This window comes from Penaeus vannamei, chromosome 2 (assembly GCF_042767895.1).
Source record: "Penaeus vannamei isolate JL-2024 chromosome 2, ASM4276789v1, whole genome shotgun sequence".
NCBI lineage: Eukaryota > Metazoa > Arthropoda > Malacostraca > Decapoda > Penaeidae > Penaeus > Penaeus vannamei.
The window spans coordinates 1,100,401-1,117,900 of NC_091550.1; the positions used below are offsets into that span (position 1 = coordinate 1,100,401).

The 17,500-nt window shown below is 37.1% G+C and overlaps 2 protein-coding genes across 8 annotated transcripts in view; one reads left to right on the forward strand and one right to left on the reverse strand.

The window, feature by feature from the left end:
- LOC113804780 (uncharacterized) overlaps positions 1-7,359 on the forward strand; it is a 16,831-nt gene extending 9,472 nt beyond the window's left edge. For 5 of the 6 annotated variants that reach the window (XM_027355674.2, XM_027355676.2, XM_027355677.2 and 2 more), the window contains exons 7-11: positions 21-117; positions 327-460; positions 931-1,078; positions 1,197-1,401; positions 1,715-7,359. In XM_027355674.2, coding sequence (XP_027211475.2) covers positions 21-117; positions 327-460; positions 931-1,078; positions 1,197-1,401; positions 1,715-4,004 — 2,874 coding nt within the window. In that variant the 3' untranslated portion in view covers positions 4,005-7,359. The remainder of the gene's footprint in view (positions 1-20; positions 118-326; positions 461-930; positions 1,079-1,196; positions 1,402-1,714) is intronic. The other variant, XM_027355675.2, reaches the window with a different exon arrangement.
- Positions 7,360-10,643: 3,284 nt separating this feature from the next.
- The window catches only part of LOC113804781 (uncharacterized), an 8,843-nt gene continuing 1,986 nt past the window's right edge, over positions 10,644-17,500 (reverse strand). For both annotated transcript variants that reach the window (XM_027355679.2, XM_027355680.2), the window contains exons 3-8: positions 16,475-16,626; positions 16,099-16,267; positions 15,786-15,956; positions 13,607-15,529; positions 12,155-12,274; positions 10,644-11,838 (exon numbers count right to left, since the gene is read on the reverse strand). In XM_027355679.2, the coding sequence (XP_027211480.2) occupies positions 11,663-11,838; positions 12,155-12,274; positions 13,607-15,529; positions 15,786-15,956; positions 16,099-16,267; positions 16,475-16,626 (2,711 nt within the window). In that variant the 3' untranslated portion in view covers positions 10,644-11,662. The remainder of the gene's footprint in view (positions 11,839-12,154; positions 12,275-13,606; positions 15,530-15,785; positions 15,957-16,098; positions 16,268-16,474; positions 16,627-17,500) is intronic.

Consider the following 17,500-nt stretch of genomic DNA (forward strand, 5'->3'; position numbering starts at 1 on the left):
TACTTACTTATTTATTATAGATGGCTCAGGACTCTGGGAGTTCATCAACCCCATTGCCAGTGGTTGGTTGTGAGGTGGAATTCACACCTGATCAGCAGTACAAAGTTATGCGCTCTGGTACGTATATCGGTTTAGAGTTTAATGTTAGTCTGTTACGATGTTGAAGGCTTTCTCACCCTATATGGTTTATGATAGGTTTGAGAAGGTAGATTTCCTTCAGGAGAGTGTATGTACGTGAATATTTCTTTGGCGATACATGAAGGATTACAAAAGATGCTACATTTTATTATAGATGTTACTGACTACTTTCAACGTTCCTTGTACAGCAGATTTGCCAGTCGTGTATGATCACAATAACCCGCCATCGAATATCCAGACTGTGTCAAGGATCATTGAAAGGGATGAATACAAAGTGCGCAAAAAGCCCAAAGGTCGAGCAAAATTCATCGGTCAGAGTAAGGTAAGCATGCTGTGTGGGCCTGTTTAGTACCTGATGCTTGTGTATACTTTTGATGCTGTACCAGTCATCGAGAAGCACATGTGTTCTGTCCCTTTCTCTTGTCACTTTCCTCTCACCGTTTCCTTCTAGCCTTTCTTCCATCTTTTTCTCCCGTACCATTTCTACTCCTATTTCTTTTGGTAGATTTTTTTTGTGTGTGTGTGAAATTTCAATGAAAATTTGCTATGAAACTAGTGTATACAATCTTAATACTGTTCCATTGTGGTATTATATTTGGTTAGAGTAGTTGATGTCTAGGGAGCTCTCGGTTTACTATTGATCGAGTTCTGTCTTCTCCCATAAGGTTATTGGATCAGCGAGTCCCTCTGAATTGATTGTTTACAAATCTCGGGGTCATAACTGTGTTACCCTCTAGTCAGGGGGCTAAACCTGCTTAGGTGCAAATGTTCACTTACATATTATTTTTGTAGGTTGAAAAGGAAATGGCCTTGAAGCTAATTACAGAGATCAGGTCGTTGCCAGTGATGGCGCTAGACACACTTGAATGTAAGATATGTCACCCACCACGTCTCTTCACTGCCCCGTCCACCCTGTTGTCACACTACCGTAGTCATGCAGGTAAATGCACTTTGATTTCTATTCTGTTTCATTATGTGATGTTTATTCGGACAAGATTTTTTTAGAGTAAAGAAATATAATATTAGAGATAAATGTCATTGTTTTTATCTTTTGACAGGTATCAGACCTTATGAATGCAGAATCTGTGAAGCAGTGTTTACCAGACAGCATTCCCTCAATTACCACATGCTGATTCACACAAATCAGACAAGGTTCACTTGCGTGGATTGTGGGAGAAAATTCCGTCATCCCTCGCACTTCAAGGAGCATCGTAGGCGGCATACTGGAGAATCACCTTACGAGTGCTCCGACTGTTTGATGAGGTAAGGAAAGGGTGACTGTACTTTGATGTTATGTTCAACATATCTTACTTTATACTGCAAGATAGGTTAACAAACCTAGGGGAGACCCTTGGTTGAAAATCTTTTGGTCAAAGTTAGATTTTCCTTTTGAAAGACAACAGTAAATGAAATTATATTTAGCAGTGCAATGAATTTCAGTAACTTTTAGGGTATTAGTTTTCATTTGATGTATTTGTTGATCCAGAAATAAAGGCATTTTGATATGTAATTTTTAAAATCTTTTATCTTTTATGATTACTCTACATGAAGTAATTTGTGAATGAATTCATCTCAGATTTAAAACCCGAAACACTTACAAACGACACTTGAGGACTCGGCATGGTAAGCTGTTGACGACCCAAGGAGCAATTATCATCCTCTCCCAAGAGGAAGCGGACCGCATGAAGAAGACTCAGGGGCGCAAACCTCGTAGACCGCGGCAGCCACTCCAGATTATTAGTCCAGAGGCAGCTGCACAGATGGAAGAGGAGCAGATATGGACAGATTTTGAAGAGGGAGAACGTGAAGAAGAGGAAGAGGAGGAGGAGGAAGACGACGAGGAGGAAGAGGAGGAGGAAGCATCTCAATTAGAAAACACACACAAAAGGAAGGAAGTTCTTAAAGGAAATCCGTCAAATATATCAGCGTCAGGTTTAGTGTCTACTGTTGGAGTACAACAAATTGCCAATGGCAAAACGGGGCTGTTCATCAGACCCAAAAAAATTAGTGTAAGTAAAAGTAAGGGCAAAGCAAATGTTGAAAAGGTGAAGATTCCAGATCAGTCTGCAGAGATGAAGGTAGAAATACAAACAAATGAAGCCAGTTTTGTGGAAGAGGAGAGAGTCGAGGAAGAAGTTGTAACAGAGGAAGTAAGCATGGATGATTTGCGTACATACGTCTTCCAGCCACCTCCAGAACATAACACTTTGCCGAAAGTGAATATCAGGTCAACTTGGAACACAATAAACATTGATTTAAAGGATCTGGAGAAAGCAACGGAAAATGTTGTAACAGAAACCATTCCTGAAAATGAGAGCGAGGTGGCAGGCTTTGAAAATAGCCAAATAATTGCCCAAGTGCCAGAGCAGGCCATGAACCAGGTCTCAGAGGAGTGCACTGATTTTACAAGTGATAATGTTTTACCAGAAGAAGTAATTACCATTTGTGCTGGAGAAGAAAATACTGGGGATGGTATTCCAACAGCAGGCAGTCAGACCAATGGTGGTACACAAGGAGGTAAGCCAGATTGGTTCACTGTTAAGAAACCATTGAAATGCTATGGTCGACCAAGCTACAGTATTTTAGAACCCAATTCAAATGTATTTTCAGTAGGTGGATCCACTTCTGGCGCAAACAGAGCAAATCCCCAGACCAGTCCCAGTGGCCGTTGGGTATACCTAGTGGAGTACATTCAGGGTCAAGATGGAAGGCTTGCAAAGGTGTACCGGGGAAGTGCATCTCTTGTTAATAGAAATAACCAGAATGTAGGCGTGGAAGTTCCTGCCAGTTCTAGTAGTAATGTGATGATGAGAGCACCTGTAAATAGAGATAATGCAAAAGTTACAGTTATGTCTAGCACTGTTACCAGCCCACCTCCTGCTGTTTGTATATCCAACTCTGTTGTGAAAACACCAGGTAAATTAGTGGTGCAAGCAGGAAACGGAGAGTATGGGAAGGCATCCAGCACTGCTGGTTCCTCCACTGTTCCTTCCCATGTTCTGTCCAAGCCTAATAACCAGAGTAATCATGGACAAGATGCCAATGATAGAGTGGTTATTAATAAGCAGGTTGTGAACAATGTTGTAGTCAACAATCACATTGTAAAGAATGGTAGTATAGTCAGTGTTAGTTGTGGAGAACATAGCCAGATGCCAGTCAGCTGTTGCCCACAGCCAGTTGTTTTAGCAGCAGGACCAGCATACTCAGGTTCAAGCTCAAGTGAAGACCATCTCAGGTCACAGGGTCACCAAATTTTGCCAACTCAGAATCTTGCAGGGAAATCACAAGATATGTTTGCCACAGGGACCAAGTGTCAAGAAGTTGCACATCACGCTGTTAATGGAAACCTAAAAGATCAAGTATTTGAAGGTCACTCAGTTGATCATCTTGTAACAGTTGATGATGGGGTTTTGCTAGAGAATGTCGAAATCATTGAAAGCATGGACCCAGGCACAGCTGTGAATGTAACCGTTACTGGAATAATTGAAAGTAATAGTATTGGTCGAGAAGAGTTGCCAGGGGAATACAATAAAGAATCACAAATGCAGGTACCAAGGAGGGCAGAGATGTCTCAATCATCAAGTGTCTCAAATACTTCGAGAGTTAAAGTGGAAGAAGTTAGGCATGGGGATTCCCCTTTGGTGGAAGCAGGTGGTGAATTGATGGATAATTTCCTGAATCAGCATTCAGCGAATCAGAGTGAGTGTGAGGTATCAAGCTCACCAGATCATAGAACATTGGCACAGTCAAGTAAAGTTTTAGATGCACCTCAGTCTTCATCTGAACAGGTGTCGTCCATTCATGGAATAAACAGTATTGCAACAATGTCTTCATCTGCTCTCATGCCTGCTGCTGTACAAATCTGAATGCCATTTTCTTATGATCAGTAAGTTCCACAATAACTAACACCAGCCTATAAATTCTGTTACCATAGTCATTGCAGTAGTACTTAAGTTACTAACCTTAGTTTTGTTTAGGTATAATCAGTAGAAAAATATTTATCATACTGCTTATAATATATGCTTTAACTATACTTTATATTTTTATATGAGCCGACAAGGTTTATATGTGTCTGTACATTTCTATGTTTACATGCTGTGTAAGTAGATAAAACAGGGCCCTGTGCCTTATTATATATAGTAACTTCTCTGCTCTGCATCTGTCTGAAGGGGATTACATCAGACTTGTTTAGGCCTGGTGAGGAAACTAACATAGTACTGTATCCTACAACATGCAAAGATACCTGTGTAATTCATTGGTTATGGGATTGGGATGAAAGTAGTGCAGTATCTGATCTGATCAAGGGAAATCTTTAGAGAATTGTAACAATACCTTTATTGACAACATTTTGTGCTATTACACTTTAAAAGTGAAATCACAAAACAAATGCCATGCAGCAGTCCTTTCAATGAGTTCCTTGCTGTGTCTAAGGTTTCTTAGTGTATATATAGGATTTGATGGAAAAATAACCTGCTGTGTGGCTCTTACACAGTGCATGACATTTGATATTATACAGTGATAATAGTGGCCTTAAGAAAATATAGATTGTGATGAGGCAGCATGCTCTAGAAATTCAATAGAAGTAATTTGCTACAGTATGTTTAAGTTCAGTAAGAGTTCACTAAATCAAACCAGGATTCTAGTGACTTTTTCACATGCAGCTGTCACATAGTCTCTCTACTAGATTTTAAGCCCATTTAGGGAGGTTCTTGCATCTGCTTTTCAGGTTTAAGTGTTTACATTTATACTTTCCTAAATTTGTTTCCCAAAGAGAATTAGCTTAGTAAACTTGTTAGCATCACATTACTTTTTCTTTTCTTTTCTTTCGCTTCTCTATCATGTCCTCCCTTTCTTGTTGGTCTTTCTTTTCCAAATAATGAAATGCCCAATGATGTCTTGGACGTCTTTATGTATTTTTATTTTTTATTTATTTAATTTTTTTTCAAAGTTACTGTTGTAAAACTGAATGTTCAGGCATTTTTTGAATATGCATTAGGTACATCTTTTGTGATTTATATATTTGATATAATGTAATTCCAACAATATATGACACTTATTTTTGATACCACAAATACCCTGGGACCAATATCCTCTAATGGGTAGTAAAGCCAGGGGCATGAGAGCTTCCTGTCACTTTCTGTAAGATAAAGGATCCTTCAAAGAATCACATAACAAGTGCTTGTTAGATTTGATATGAAAACATTGACATTGTTTTTGTTTTTTTTTCTCTCTCTTTGTGTGGATATAAAAGTTGTTAAAATGAAAATCACAAGATTTGTTTTGTTTTCTTTGTAGAGGGCATTTTTGGCAAGGGCTGCATGTCTTCAAAGATCTAGGGATGACTAACTGCGTTAACTATGGCTTTTTTATATTAAATAAGTGTAGTTCAGATAAGCATTGATATACAGTCTGCATCTCTTTTGACGTAGATCCACCCCTCTATTTTTAATAGCTATGTGGTACCTGACCTGCTGTAGGTAAAATTATGCCATTTGTTTTCAGGTAGTAGTTATAGAATTTTGACTTGTTTTTCCTTTTGTTTCAATGTTCCAAGTTTAGTATATGTACTATACTTCTATTCAGTTTTTTTAGTTGTTCATTCTATTTATTTTTCTTTCATTTGTTGTTTTTTTAGTTCTTTATTGTAACCAAAACATTAGGAATTCAGTCTGTACACATCTCCCCAAAAGTTTTCTTTTTTCCTGTAGGTTACAAATTTGTATTATTTTGAAACATACGGTCAGTTTCTGTGTTGTTAAGTGAAGTGGAGGGACAAAATTTCTAGTTATGGGCAAGTGCCTGTCAGTGGCAGTTATGATCCTTACCTGTTCAAAGGTGCCTTCTTACATTGACCCTCCAGTTCATATTGAAAGGATTTTCATGCACAATTTCATATGAAGTGCCTTTACAACAAATTATGTTTAAGAAAAGTAGAGTGTGTTGGTTGATTGAAGTGATAAGGTTTAGAATGCCAGGTTGTATGCAACCAAAGGTTAGAGTATGGGGTTCAGTTTTTTCAGGGAAAGGGTTAATCCATTCAGTTTATGAAATTAGTTGAAGGCATTGCCTATTGCATAATAAAAGCATATATACGGTTTTGATTTTTCATGATCTAGAACCAGGAGGCGGGTATGCTTATTGTAAAATTAGCACTATTTTCCTCCTGTGTTTTAGTGTTTCAGAAAAAGTGTACAAATATCCAAGGCCTCTCCAGATGGATATGCCGTTTGAATTGTATGTTGCTACTTTTTGGCAAAAAAAAATATTCGAGTTACTGTCTGCAAGTAGACCTTTGACACACACCTTGCTTCGAGTCATTTATTGGAAATGGATGGGAATCATATGGTAGAAAAATAATGCCTTCACTCTATAATATAAACATAAGAAGTGGTGTTTGGAGACTGTTGCAGCAAGAATGTTTCCATTGTGAAATTTAAAGTAAATGAATATTCCTGGACTTTTTATTTTTTTATTTCTTTTTTTCTTAATTTTTCTTTTCATTTCTTTTCTTTTGTAGATTTAAAGTTTCAGAGGGAATATTTGTGAACTTTCATAGAGTTTGTATGACTTAAACAGTGAATGGCTTATGCTGTTTATTAAAAAGGTATGTAAAAGCAATGGCAGTTTTTGGTTGTTTGACAAAAAATTAATATTTTTCTTATTCTTTTTCTTTTTTCTTTTTTTTTTCTGAGAAGTTATTTTTATAGTCCTATTTCATAACTTTAAGATAGTCTATGCATACAAAATGCATACAGATTTATACATAAAAACCACTAGTAATATATGTTTCGTATAATTTTTCAAGGATGTATAAAGCAAAAAAGTTATTGATACAAGCTGAACATATAAATTGTGTATATATCAGTATGCACTGGTACGAAGGTTGTAATTAATGAACTGGAGCATGAAAACCATAATATAAGTTTTGTTGCGGATATTTAGACATGCTAAATGCCTGAATGTTAGTCTTAACTGCTCTCAAGTGCCTTTACATGTTCAACAAATAGCACCTGAAATGAAATATTTTCCAAGATTTTATAACTGAAGAGATGGAATTTTTTTTTTTTTTTGTTTTTTATCAAAGAATGGGTTTTGCACAGATTGTATCAGTGCTATTTTCAGAGTAAGGGTCAGTATGAAGTACTTGTCTTATAGCAATAATAGAATGTGTACTATTATTTAAACATATATTCTTTTATACTTTAATAAACAGCAGTTAAATGTGGTGATTTAATTTACTCCTAAATTTTCAACATATATATTTTTGTTTTTCTTCTTTTCTTTTCTTTTATAAAATGTGTGTAAAATCTATTTGACGTTATTAATTTGAGGAAGATGAGAACATTTGTACACAAATTTATTTGATTTTTTTCACATAGTAATTTTGTAGAAGTTTGTACTTAACCCGTCAGCAACGGGTAAAAATTTTGTCAAGTTTACGTATGCGCCGGCTTGTTGGCGCACACTGGCAGTTTCCCCTGCTTGCGCCCGGCTCGATCGGTAGTTTGCGGGCGACATATAGCTCCTAAAATCTTTTATTTTGCTATAATTTATAAAAATATTAAAATTTTGAAGGTTTACCTTCACTTTAGGTGCCATTGCCTAAAATCTTTACCATATAAATGAAGCCGCTACTAGTGGAGGAAAACAACCTCCTTCCGACGAGCCAGTAGCGCGGGAATGGGCATGGCATGATGCCCCCGGCATTTGGTCTACAACAGCCATGGCATGTACGTACGTGACACCCAGCGCCAATGGGTTAAAGTTTAAAGTATTATTTGTATAACACCTGTGGATAGCTTTTGGCATTGGCTGCAAGGTACTACATCCCTTATGGGAACAGTAGAAGAAAAAAAAATGACATACAGTAGAATCAATTTTGTTACAAGACTAAACCTTTCAAGGTATCTGATACCACTTTTCATTTGTCTCCCCCACCTTCTATCCCATGCTCATTATCATCATGGGGGGGAGCTTAGGAGATGGTGACTGAAGCCCAATGTTGGGGATCACCCCTTGCTTGGACCTCAGCCTTTGGCTCTACTATTTATGCAAAGTAATTTCTTCTGCTTTCCTTTGCCTTCTCTTCAATCCTTTCTTGTCCTTGTCCTACTGTGTATTTCAGGCTCACTATGGCCAATAATGAAGGTTTTGTAACTTTATTAGGGGCATTAAGGCTTACCCTTTCACCAGTTCATTTATTTAGATTTGAGTTCTCTTGTTTCCTGACCCCTGCCTCTCCTTTGATCATGGCTCAGACTGTTGCTTTTATTACAACCCCCTCAGTGCTTGCTGCCATCTTGATCCATTTCAGAGCATCCACACCGTCCATTACTCAACTTCAGAATACATCACTTTACTATTCCAATATCCTCTAGTCCATCTGCACAGTCTTCTTCATTTTCTGCCCCTCTTCCATTATTACTACAATATCCTTACTGCCCTCCTCCACACAATACTACCTCACTCCCAACCAATCCCTCTTCCTCCAGCCTTTTCCTTCTACTACTTTCACCTCTACAAACCTTTTGAGTACTCTTTCTAGCCCAGCTAAATGGGATCAATTCTTTGATTCCCTTTCAGCCATTCTATTCATTCACCCCTTGTGAGTTACATCTATGGCCCAAGCTCATGCATACCCTATTTCTGCAGAACCTCACTTCTCCGTTGATACTGTACTGAAACCATTTCTATATCCCCAGCTGATTGCAACGTCTACGAGGATTGGTCAGACTGTGGAAACAACCTGCTTGCCTGCCTCTTTGATTATGATGCAGTAGCAATACGGTGATACACTTTTCCTCCCACCAAAAGTCCTGCACCAATATTGCTAAGATTAGCTTCTGTAAACATGACCTCTCCATTGAATATTGGTGCAGTGTCCTGCCCTGACCAACCATATCGACCCCTTCCCCATCAATGTCAGAAATGGTGTTTTGGACACCTTGCTAAGCACTGTCATTCCACAGCCTGCTGCCCTCTAATGTAGTTTATAGGAGTTGCTCTCTCATTCACCTTGCATTTTCTCTAAATCCAAAGTAATTTCATATATCCATCATCATCCTCAAGTTCCCCCTACTCTTCCTCCCATTCTCTCCCAACACACCCTATCTCCCCCTTTTCCATATGCACTATTCCCTCGTCTTTCCCCATTATCCTTACTGCTTCAACAAGAATGCTCACATGACTCCCTTCTTTCACAACAGTGTGCTTCGGATCCAACCCCTCCTTACATTCTTTGATACACCACCACCTCCCCCAGTTCCCATCTCCCATTCCCTAGATTATTATTCTCCTACTTACCATTCATTTCTGCTCTCATTACCTGCTGATTGCTTCATAATAACTTTTACAGTGTTCCTCATACAGATAGATAGATACTATCCATTTGATCTAATCACCCTTTTCCCTTAACTTTCCTACCTCTGTTTACTAATCCCCACCTTACTCCATTTGCTCCCTCACTTTACCTTTTTCACTACCATATTATCCTCTTGTGCTCTACAACCTTTGCCATCTACCATATTTTGTCCTAATCATTAACTCATTTTACTCATTCTGCCACAATACCTCAGTGCTGTATGACCTTTGATGTATTTTTTTAATATCTATCGCTTCCATATGTCTTGTGTCAATTTGTCAAATTTATTACCTTCTCTTCTACTTTTCAATTATGTTTTCACATTTGGAACATTAATCAATACTATGGATCTTGCAGTCATATTTTTTTTTTCAAAATGTCTAGTTTGATCCATTCCATTGTCAGTTTGTTGTTATTGGCTGATCATGCTATAACCACTTTTACTAGATGCAATGCCGATTATTTCTGATAAATAAAGGAACTGTCTGGTACTGATATCATGTTGGGAAAAGTAAATATTAATAAAGTTATAAGAAAAAAACTTAAATTGTGATACAGAACTGTTTAAAGTTAAAACATACATCAGCATACATACATCCTACATGACTTCATGGAAAGTGAGCCAATATTTATTATAGGTTAATCAAAAGAAAGAATCCATCTGTACTTTGCATCACTGGCAAGGAGAAAGTTCACAGAAGACAATAGTACTAAAATCATCCCATAGAACCCACTTCAAAATAAAGGAGCACTGGTTGGGGAAGAGTGAAGAGTGAGGACGATGGAAAACTTCAATCTTTTATATCCCAATCCTCTACCAGCCCCCTCTCTCATTCAGTCACAAAGCAAGGCACATTTTGAATATATGTTTGAAACCATCTTATAAGAAAAGGAATTTGAGGAAAACATTCACACCATATATTATATTATCTTTAGATGTTCAGTGAGGTTTATAGGTCTCTTTTTTAAGAAAAGAGAAAGTGATATGCCTTTCTTATATCAGCATTTTTTCAAACAATCTTTTAAATATCCCTGGAGTGAGTGAAATTGCAAATAAACACAAAAATCATGCACTAAAGTGACAAACTACTCTTAAGACACACAGGTTAACTTTTATTTTCAATAGGGTAGTGATATCCCAATATTTTTCAAAACACTTTATTTACAGATAATTTGAAGTTAACATGTATATATACACACACATCTCTCAACCACAAGTTCATGAAAGATTTTTAAGAATATTTTTATCAAATGCTTGGTCATAAATTTCAAACAAAAGCTTTCAATGCAAAAATATGACCCCCCTTAACTTTCCATCTTTCCCAACTTATTAATGTACTTACTCTGTTCTGCATTCACACCAATAATTATAAATTTCCATATCTGTATCCTGCTACCCTCCATATTCATACACTTTCCATAAATAGAAGTAACAGACTAGAGAAAAGTCTTGCTGATTCTGTAATGCATATCCCAAAAATTAAGACATAATGAGCTATACTTTTCATGGAGTATATGGGTAGAGACTTTCATACACAGTGTAGTTCCCACTTGATTGATAGAGAAAGAGGAATGATGTGCCTACAGTAAAAAAAAAAAAAAAAAAAAGCAAGAAAAAAAATCACTTTCAGCAATAGGGTGGTAGTTGTGCCAGCACTATAAGAAACCAGGCCTGGAACTGAAATAATCTGCTCACTCATAAACAAAGACAATAAGGAAAATAAGTACCATTCTCTTGCATGTAATGAACTATTAATGACACAGATGATATCAGATCAAGCTAAAAGTGTGCATTTTATTAGACTACTGAGAAAAAATGTAGTCTAATGATTCTACAATTCAAATATCACAGATAACAAAACTGTGTAAATATATTTGACAACAGCTTACAGGAATGTCAATGAAATTGTTTAAAGGAACTGTGTAGTTAAAATTTGTTTAAACACTTATTTACAATACACTTTAACACTTGGCAATGCTACAATAACCACTATGTCATGTACAAAGGCAATTTCATCAGTATCCTGTCTAATGTACATGCCAAAACATTATACATTTCTTTGAAGTAGTTTCAACTACTAACATTAGAGGTAACTTTTATAACTAACAGTTACAGTAAGTTCAATAACAATTCGGATTCATAGCTTACATCCATCGGCTTTCTTAGCACACTGGCCGGTAATGACCCGACATTTGGCGCTGCCTCTGTTTTTGTTCCCGCAGACGTTGAGCAGCTTCCTTCTTGCGTGCTATTTCCTCTTGTGTGCACTTTATTTGCTGAGAATGTGATGGCTGAGAATTCGAGGCTTCCCCATGCGACTGCTGGCTGCTATACTGAGCTATTAAAAGACAAAAATGAAGTGACAATTAGACATGTGCCTCCGCATTTTACCATAAAAAATGAGTGGGGGAGGAGGGCTATCTTTTGGCAATGTTTACTAGTGCCATATGCTAAGTGAATTATGCATTAGGTGAGTCCACAAAATTCAAAGGGGGTATTTGTGATGACATTTTACACTGCTGCAAACGACAAGTTCACATACTTTACAAAGTCTGATAACCTTTATAAGGAGAAAACCTGAATCTGGAAGGTGAATACTAGATTTTCATTTTACTGGAAATCTTCAAGATCCAGGCAGAGAGGCAGAAACTTACATTCAACTTCTTCAATATATGTAAGAACATCATCTTCAAAGAAGTCATCATCCAAAATATCACTTGCTCCAAAATCATCCTGCACTGGAATACTAGATTTTGGCACCGGCGGAACATCATCTGTAAGGTATATTGCCGTGTAAATAAATAATTTTCCTTCTTTCCATTACCCATCAAGGTCACTGAAGTGTGGGGAGAAAACCCTATTATTTATTTTCACAGTTAAATCTGAATCTTCCAACTTCACCTACTGGATTAAACCAATTTTCAATAAAATGATATCAGCTTTTGTTGCATTTCAATAGCATAGTTATACCATGAGTTTATTTCAAATTGCTAAAACATAAATTCTGAAATAATTTACGCTTAACCGTTTCAACAGCCTACAACAGGGACTTGTACTTAATATGATTTAATTTCAAAAGATTAAGACAATTTTGTACACATGAATAATAAACAAAATGCACTTTCCTACAAATGCTTAGCAAATAAAATGCTACTGATGAAAAATAATAATTCACTCATATTATCTACTATAACTCTTGTGTAAACCAGACCACATGATATATACAATTCTGATTATTTCAGTACAAACAGTATCCGTATACTGAAAAATATAAACTTGACAAAGCAGCATAAGAAACCAACAGTCAGTGGCCCCTTTTCACTGTCTACTCTTCCAAATCAAATCAAAACCTTATGTACCAACCAAAAAATCACTAAGTTGGCTTACTTCTTCCCCCCCAAAAAAATATATGAATAAGAACCATAAACAGGAGAGGCTTACTTCCTCTTCCCCCCCAAAAAATATATGAAGAATCATAAACAGAAGAAAATCAAATATTAACAACACATGCATAAATTAATATAATGTTTTACAACTTCCAAACCTTACATATTTCTATAATATTCTTTTTCTCACACTATCTAACACCTCTCAGCTAAGAATCACACTAGTCTTCAATAAATTACAATAAAAGGCAAGAGGTGACCTTTTCAAAAATAACAGAAGTCATATATATCCATAACCCATGCTTCTGAATAATAAATAATACTAATAAAATAATCTCCAAATGAACAATGTAAAACCTTCTATCTGGTTAGATGATGTGAGTGCAAGTTTAAGTGATTTAAAAGAACATTACCAAGTTCATGGCATCTAATGCTCAATCCTCAATTTCATATTTTACTGTGGAAAAATTCTTTCCAATTATTTCCAGTTATGCCCTGTATTATCATCAATTCAGAATACTGAGAAAGAACCATATAACATCTAAATTCATAGCTAAATTAGTGTCTAATAAGTTTTACTTGTAACTTCTCATACGTAAGAGACAAAAGCTAAATCACAACATAAATTACTCAACGTATAAATCATAAAGAGGAAATAAAATTAAGTCTTTGTTTGTTTCATGCTTAAAAGTTAATAACCAGTCATAGCTTCTCACTTACCTTGACAAGAACTTTTCCCGCTGACTGAGGAAAATTTGAACTGAGGCCCTCGTGAATCCTCCCTCACACTTTGTAGAGGTTTTGTTGCGGGACTGGAAGCAGCACCTCTTATGTTTCTAAACCCTGAAACACCTTGCGTAGTGACACCATGCAAAGGTTTCGTCATGGCTAATGTACTAACAGGTCCTACAGTCATAGGTCTGTGATGTTCTTGCTGATTTGCCATTAGTTTGTGACTATTACTCTGCTTCTGCTCTGCTTTGTGACTATTACTCTTCAATGTTAAGGAAGAACCACTTTTCACGTTCTCAAGATTGCCAAGTGATGCTTTAGGAGCTATAGCTTGACTGGTTCCTTCATACAGCTGATCTTCCTCTGGCAGTGTGCAGAGTATGGCCTCAAAGAACTCATCGTCTTCTTCAAATTCACGAGAAAGCTCAACACTGGCTGAGCTGTTTACACGTCTGAAGGAAGACGTCTGCTTTGTAGCTTTTGCTTGAGTGTCATCTGTCGAATGTGATCGTGAGAGCTGTCCTTTTGCTGTCTGGGCTCTATCACTAAATTTCTCCTTGCTGCATTCCTCATTCCTGAATAAGGGTCTTTTGGCTTGCACATTCCCATAGTCTTTGTTCATATACTTTGTTCCTTGTAATGAGGCAGAGGTAGAAGCACTGCAAAACTTGTTTGTCAATGGGGCTGTAACATTTACATTGTGTGTTCGTTCTGGTAAATCTAATTTTGTTCCTACATTTATACTTTCAGACTTACTTGATATTCTCTGGTCAACACTAAAAGCATCATTGTTTCTCTTATTAGAAATATTTTGCTCAATATATGTACTACATTCACCATCACCAGTGCTTTCCTGCAGACCAAGTTTTCCCCTTGCTTGGACTGAAGCTGCGGAGCTCAGAAGAAAAGAGCTCCGCACTCTCCTATGAGGTGCATCCACACTTACAGGAGACTTTCTTTGCTTGCCAACAATTGGACTTGTTTTTCCAGATTTGTTCCTTGTGCTTTCATGCATGCTATCACTGGAAGATTTACTGTTCCTAACTGGCATTTGGTTTTCATTTATATCTCTTCTATTACCATCTGATGTCTGAACAAACTTTTGCTGATCATTTTTCTTGACATACAACAGTTTATTAACTCCACTGCCTTTACTGTATCTTGACAAAGCATTTGTACTATTCACAGTTTGCACTTGATCTCCTGAACAGTGCATTTCAAGATTCCTCTCTTTTACTCCCTTACCTATCACTGCTGTTTGACTAAGTACCACACCTTCATCCTCGGACACAGATGAAGTTTTCCTTATACCTGTAACAAAGTTTCTTTTTTCTACACTGCTTTTACCATGCACATTTAGCCCTACTCCCTTCACTTTGCTGCTCAGTGATTCAATTCCGAAAGTATCTGACTTAGCCTCTGCCTTATAACTCTGCTCCATAGCCTCTTCAACAGCCTGCGTTGATCTTATCACAGAATCATTAAATAGGTCATCATCAAACACATCTGTAGACATATCTATAGCATCTTTCACCACATCTGTAACTGGAACATTTTCCTTCTCATCTGCTGTCACATTCAATTTCTGTTTTGAAACGGAGTCACTGGTTTCACTGACACCACTGATATCACACACTCCCATGTTCAGGTCATCCCCCCAAAGAGAGTCTTCGAATGCATTTGCTACGCTTGTGTCTAAAGCAATGTCCACCACTTCCTCTTGCCTGAACGCTTCATGGACTTCAAATGGCTGAGATGACTGATGGAGCAATGTTGCTTCAGGGGGAGTGGATGGGGAGAGACCCAACTCCTCTGATGGAGGGGAACCAGGCTTTCCGTTGGGAATGAGCTTTCCTTCAGCATCTGGTATTGGAGGTTCATCACTTACTGGCAGTCCACTTGACTTGTTCCCTGCAATAAGTAAATGGGGATAAGCAAATGTAAAGCTTCAGCTGATGGCTTCACTTCTCTTGCTTTCTGAAATACTTTTTTAATGCATATGATTCATTCTTTGACATGTAAGCCGGAACATGGGCAATTTTTTCTTTTCTTTTTCTATATCTATGTGCTCTCCACCCTACTCTAAGTAAACTTGGCTATCTCCATTCTAAGTATAGTTCAACAAAAAATTCATCTACTTTTATTATATGATTTTCTAAACCCAAACCTTTTGTGCTAAGTTGATTTAAAAGTTCATCCAACTGGGCAGTTGTATCCTTAGCCGACCTTGGCTGAGAACGCATACGTGACCTTGGAAACAACATGCGATGTGGTGCAGGAGCCACAAACGTTATGGGTGAGGAAGCAGTTACCACATCATTGCAATCCCCACCAGGCACTGCAGGAAAAAAAAGTTACATTACTTTCTAATGTTAATAACACAGCCTTGTAAAAAAAAAAATTATAAAAACAAACTCTGAAGTAAATCAAAAAGAAAAAGTAGCAGAGGCATTGCTCCCATCGCAAGACCTAAAACTCACTCCTTTTCAAGTCATCTTTGGAATATCCCGGGGAGTTGCAGTCCCATACCACCTCACATTCCTGAGTCCCACACAGCTGACTGCTCATGAAGGGCGTGTCAGGGGAGTGCTGCTGATGATGATCCTGCGGGTCCACTCTGCCTTCTTCACTCCTGCTGCCCACATTATTCTAGTGAAACAAACAAGTGGCTTGCCATTATTTTAGTAAAATAAATGTATGGCTTGACATTATCCTCATAAAGCAAATATGTAGCTTATTTTAGTAAAACAAATGTATGGCTTGTCATTATTCTAGCAAAATAATCATATAGGTTATAATTACACTAGTAAAATAATTGGTACACTTGGTAAAATGCCCCTTATTTCTTGCCCTTACCTTGGGGGTGGATGGCAATTTGGCAACAACAGAGTCTTGCACATTCCTGACATAGTAAGAACCCTTAACGCTGGAGCCATCACGACTGCTCTTTAATTCTTCCTCATCAAAATCTTCGATTGACGGCGAGACTCTCTTCGATACTGGGGAATCTGGTAAGCACAGCAGCATTTAATAAGTGCATACTGACCAACACTCTATATGAAGAGTGAAGTACAAGAATTTATTTTCTATACAAAGCATGTTGTCTTAACTGTTCTGATTAAAAGAGAAAAAATGTATAAAAACAGGAGAAATCAGGCCAGAAGTAAAACATATGGCTATGGTGGGACTTTTGATAAACTTTGTGTATGTGAAGTACTAGAATATGATCAAAAGTCTATTTTCGGCAATGGAATTTATCTCAGTATCAGATGGATACCTGAGAGAAGTTTCAGGGAGTTTCAACAATATTTTGGCTTTATTTATATAGTGAAAGCCCTTTTTAGATAACATAACCATTAATTTTAAGGGACATTACATCCAGTTAGTCATTTATAACATATGTTATAAAAAGAGTTAGACACAAGTATTAATGTTCCAACTGTAATGTCTGGAAAAGAAAAATATACAATACCTTTGAGACAAAAGGACCTTCATCAATGTGACAAAGATCCATATTATAATTCTACAACTACTGCAATCAAAACTTCACTGTATTAGTGTCGGCATTCTAGCATACATTGGGATATAGGACTCTTCAGGAAACACCTCAATGTATCTGGAGTAAGTTCCATTTCAACAAGGCTTTAGCTGGCAGCCAGAATATTTGATAGAGTCTACATTTGAAAGCTGTATATTATAGTATTTTGTCATTTTATCTGAACTCTTTCTTACAATCCAGAAAGTATTAGTTAACCTGTATTTACCATCATGCGCTATGAACTCATGTAGTGACCACATTTTTTCCTATTCAGACCACTTTTAATGCTTTATTTTCCTACTTGGTTAATCTTTACGGTAAGGATGCAGAAATTTAGGTCAATT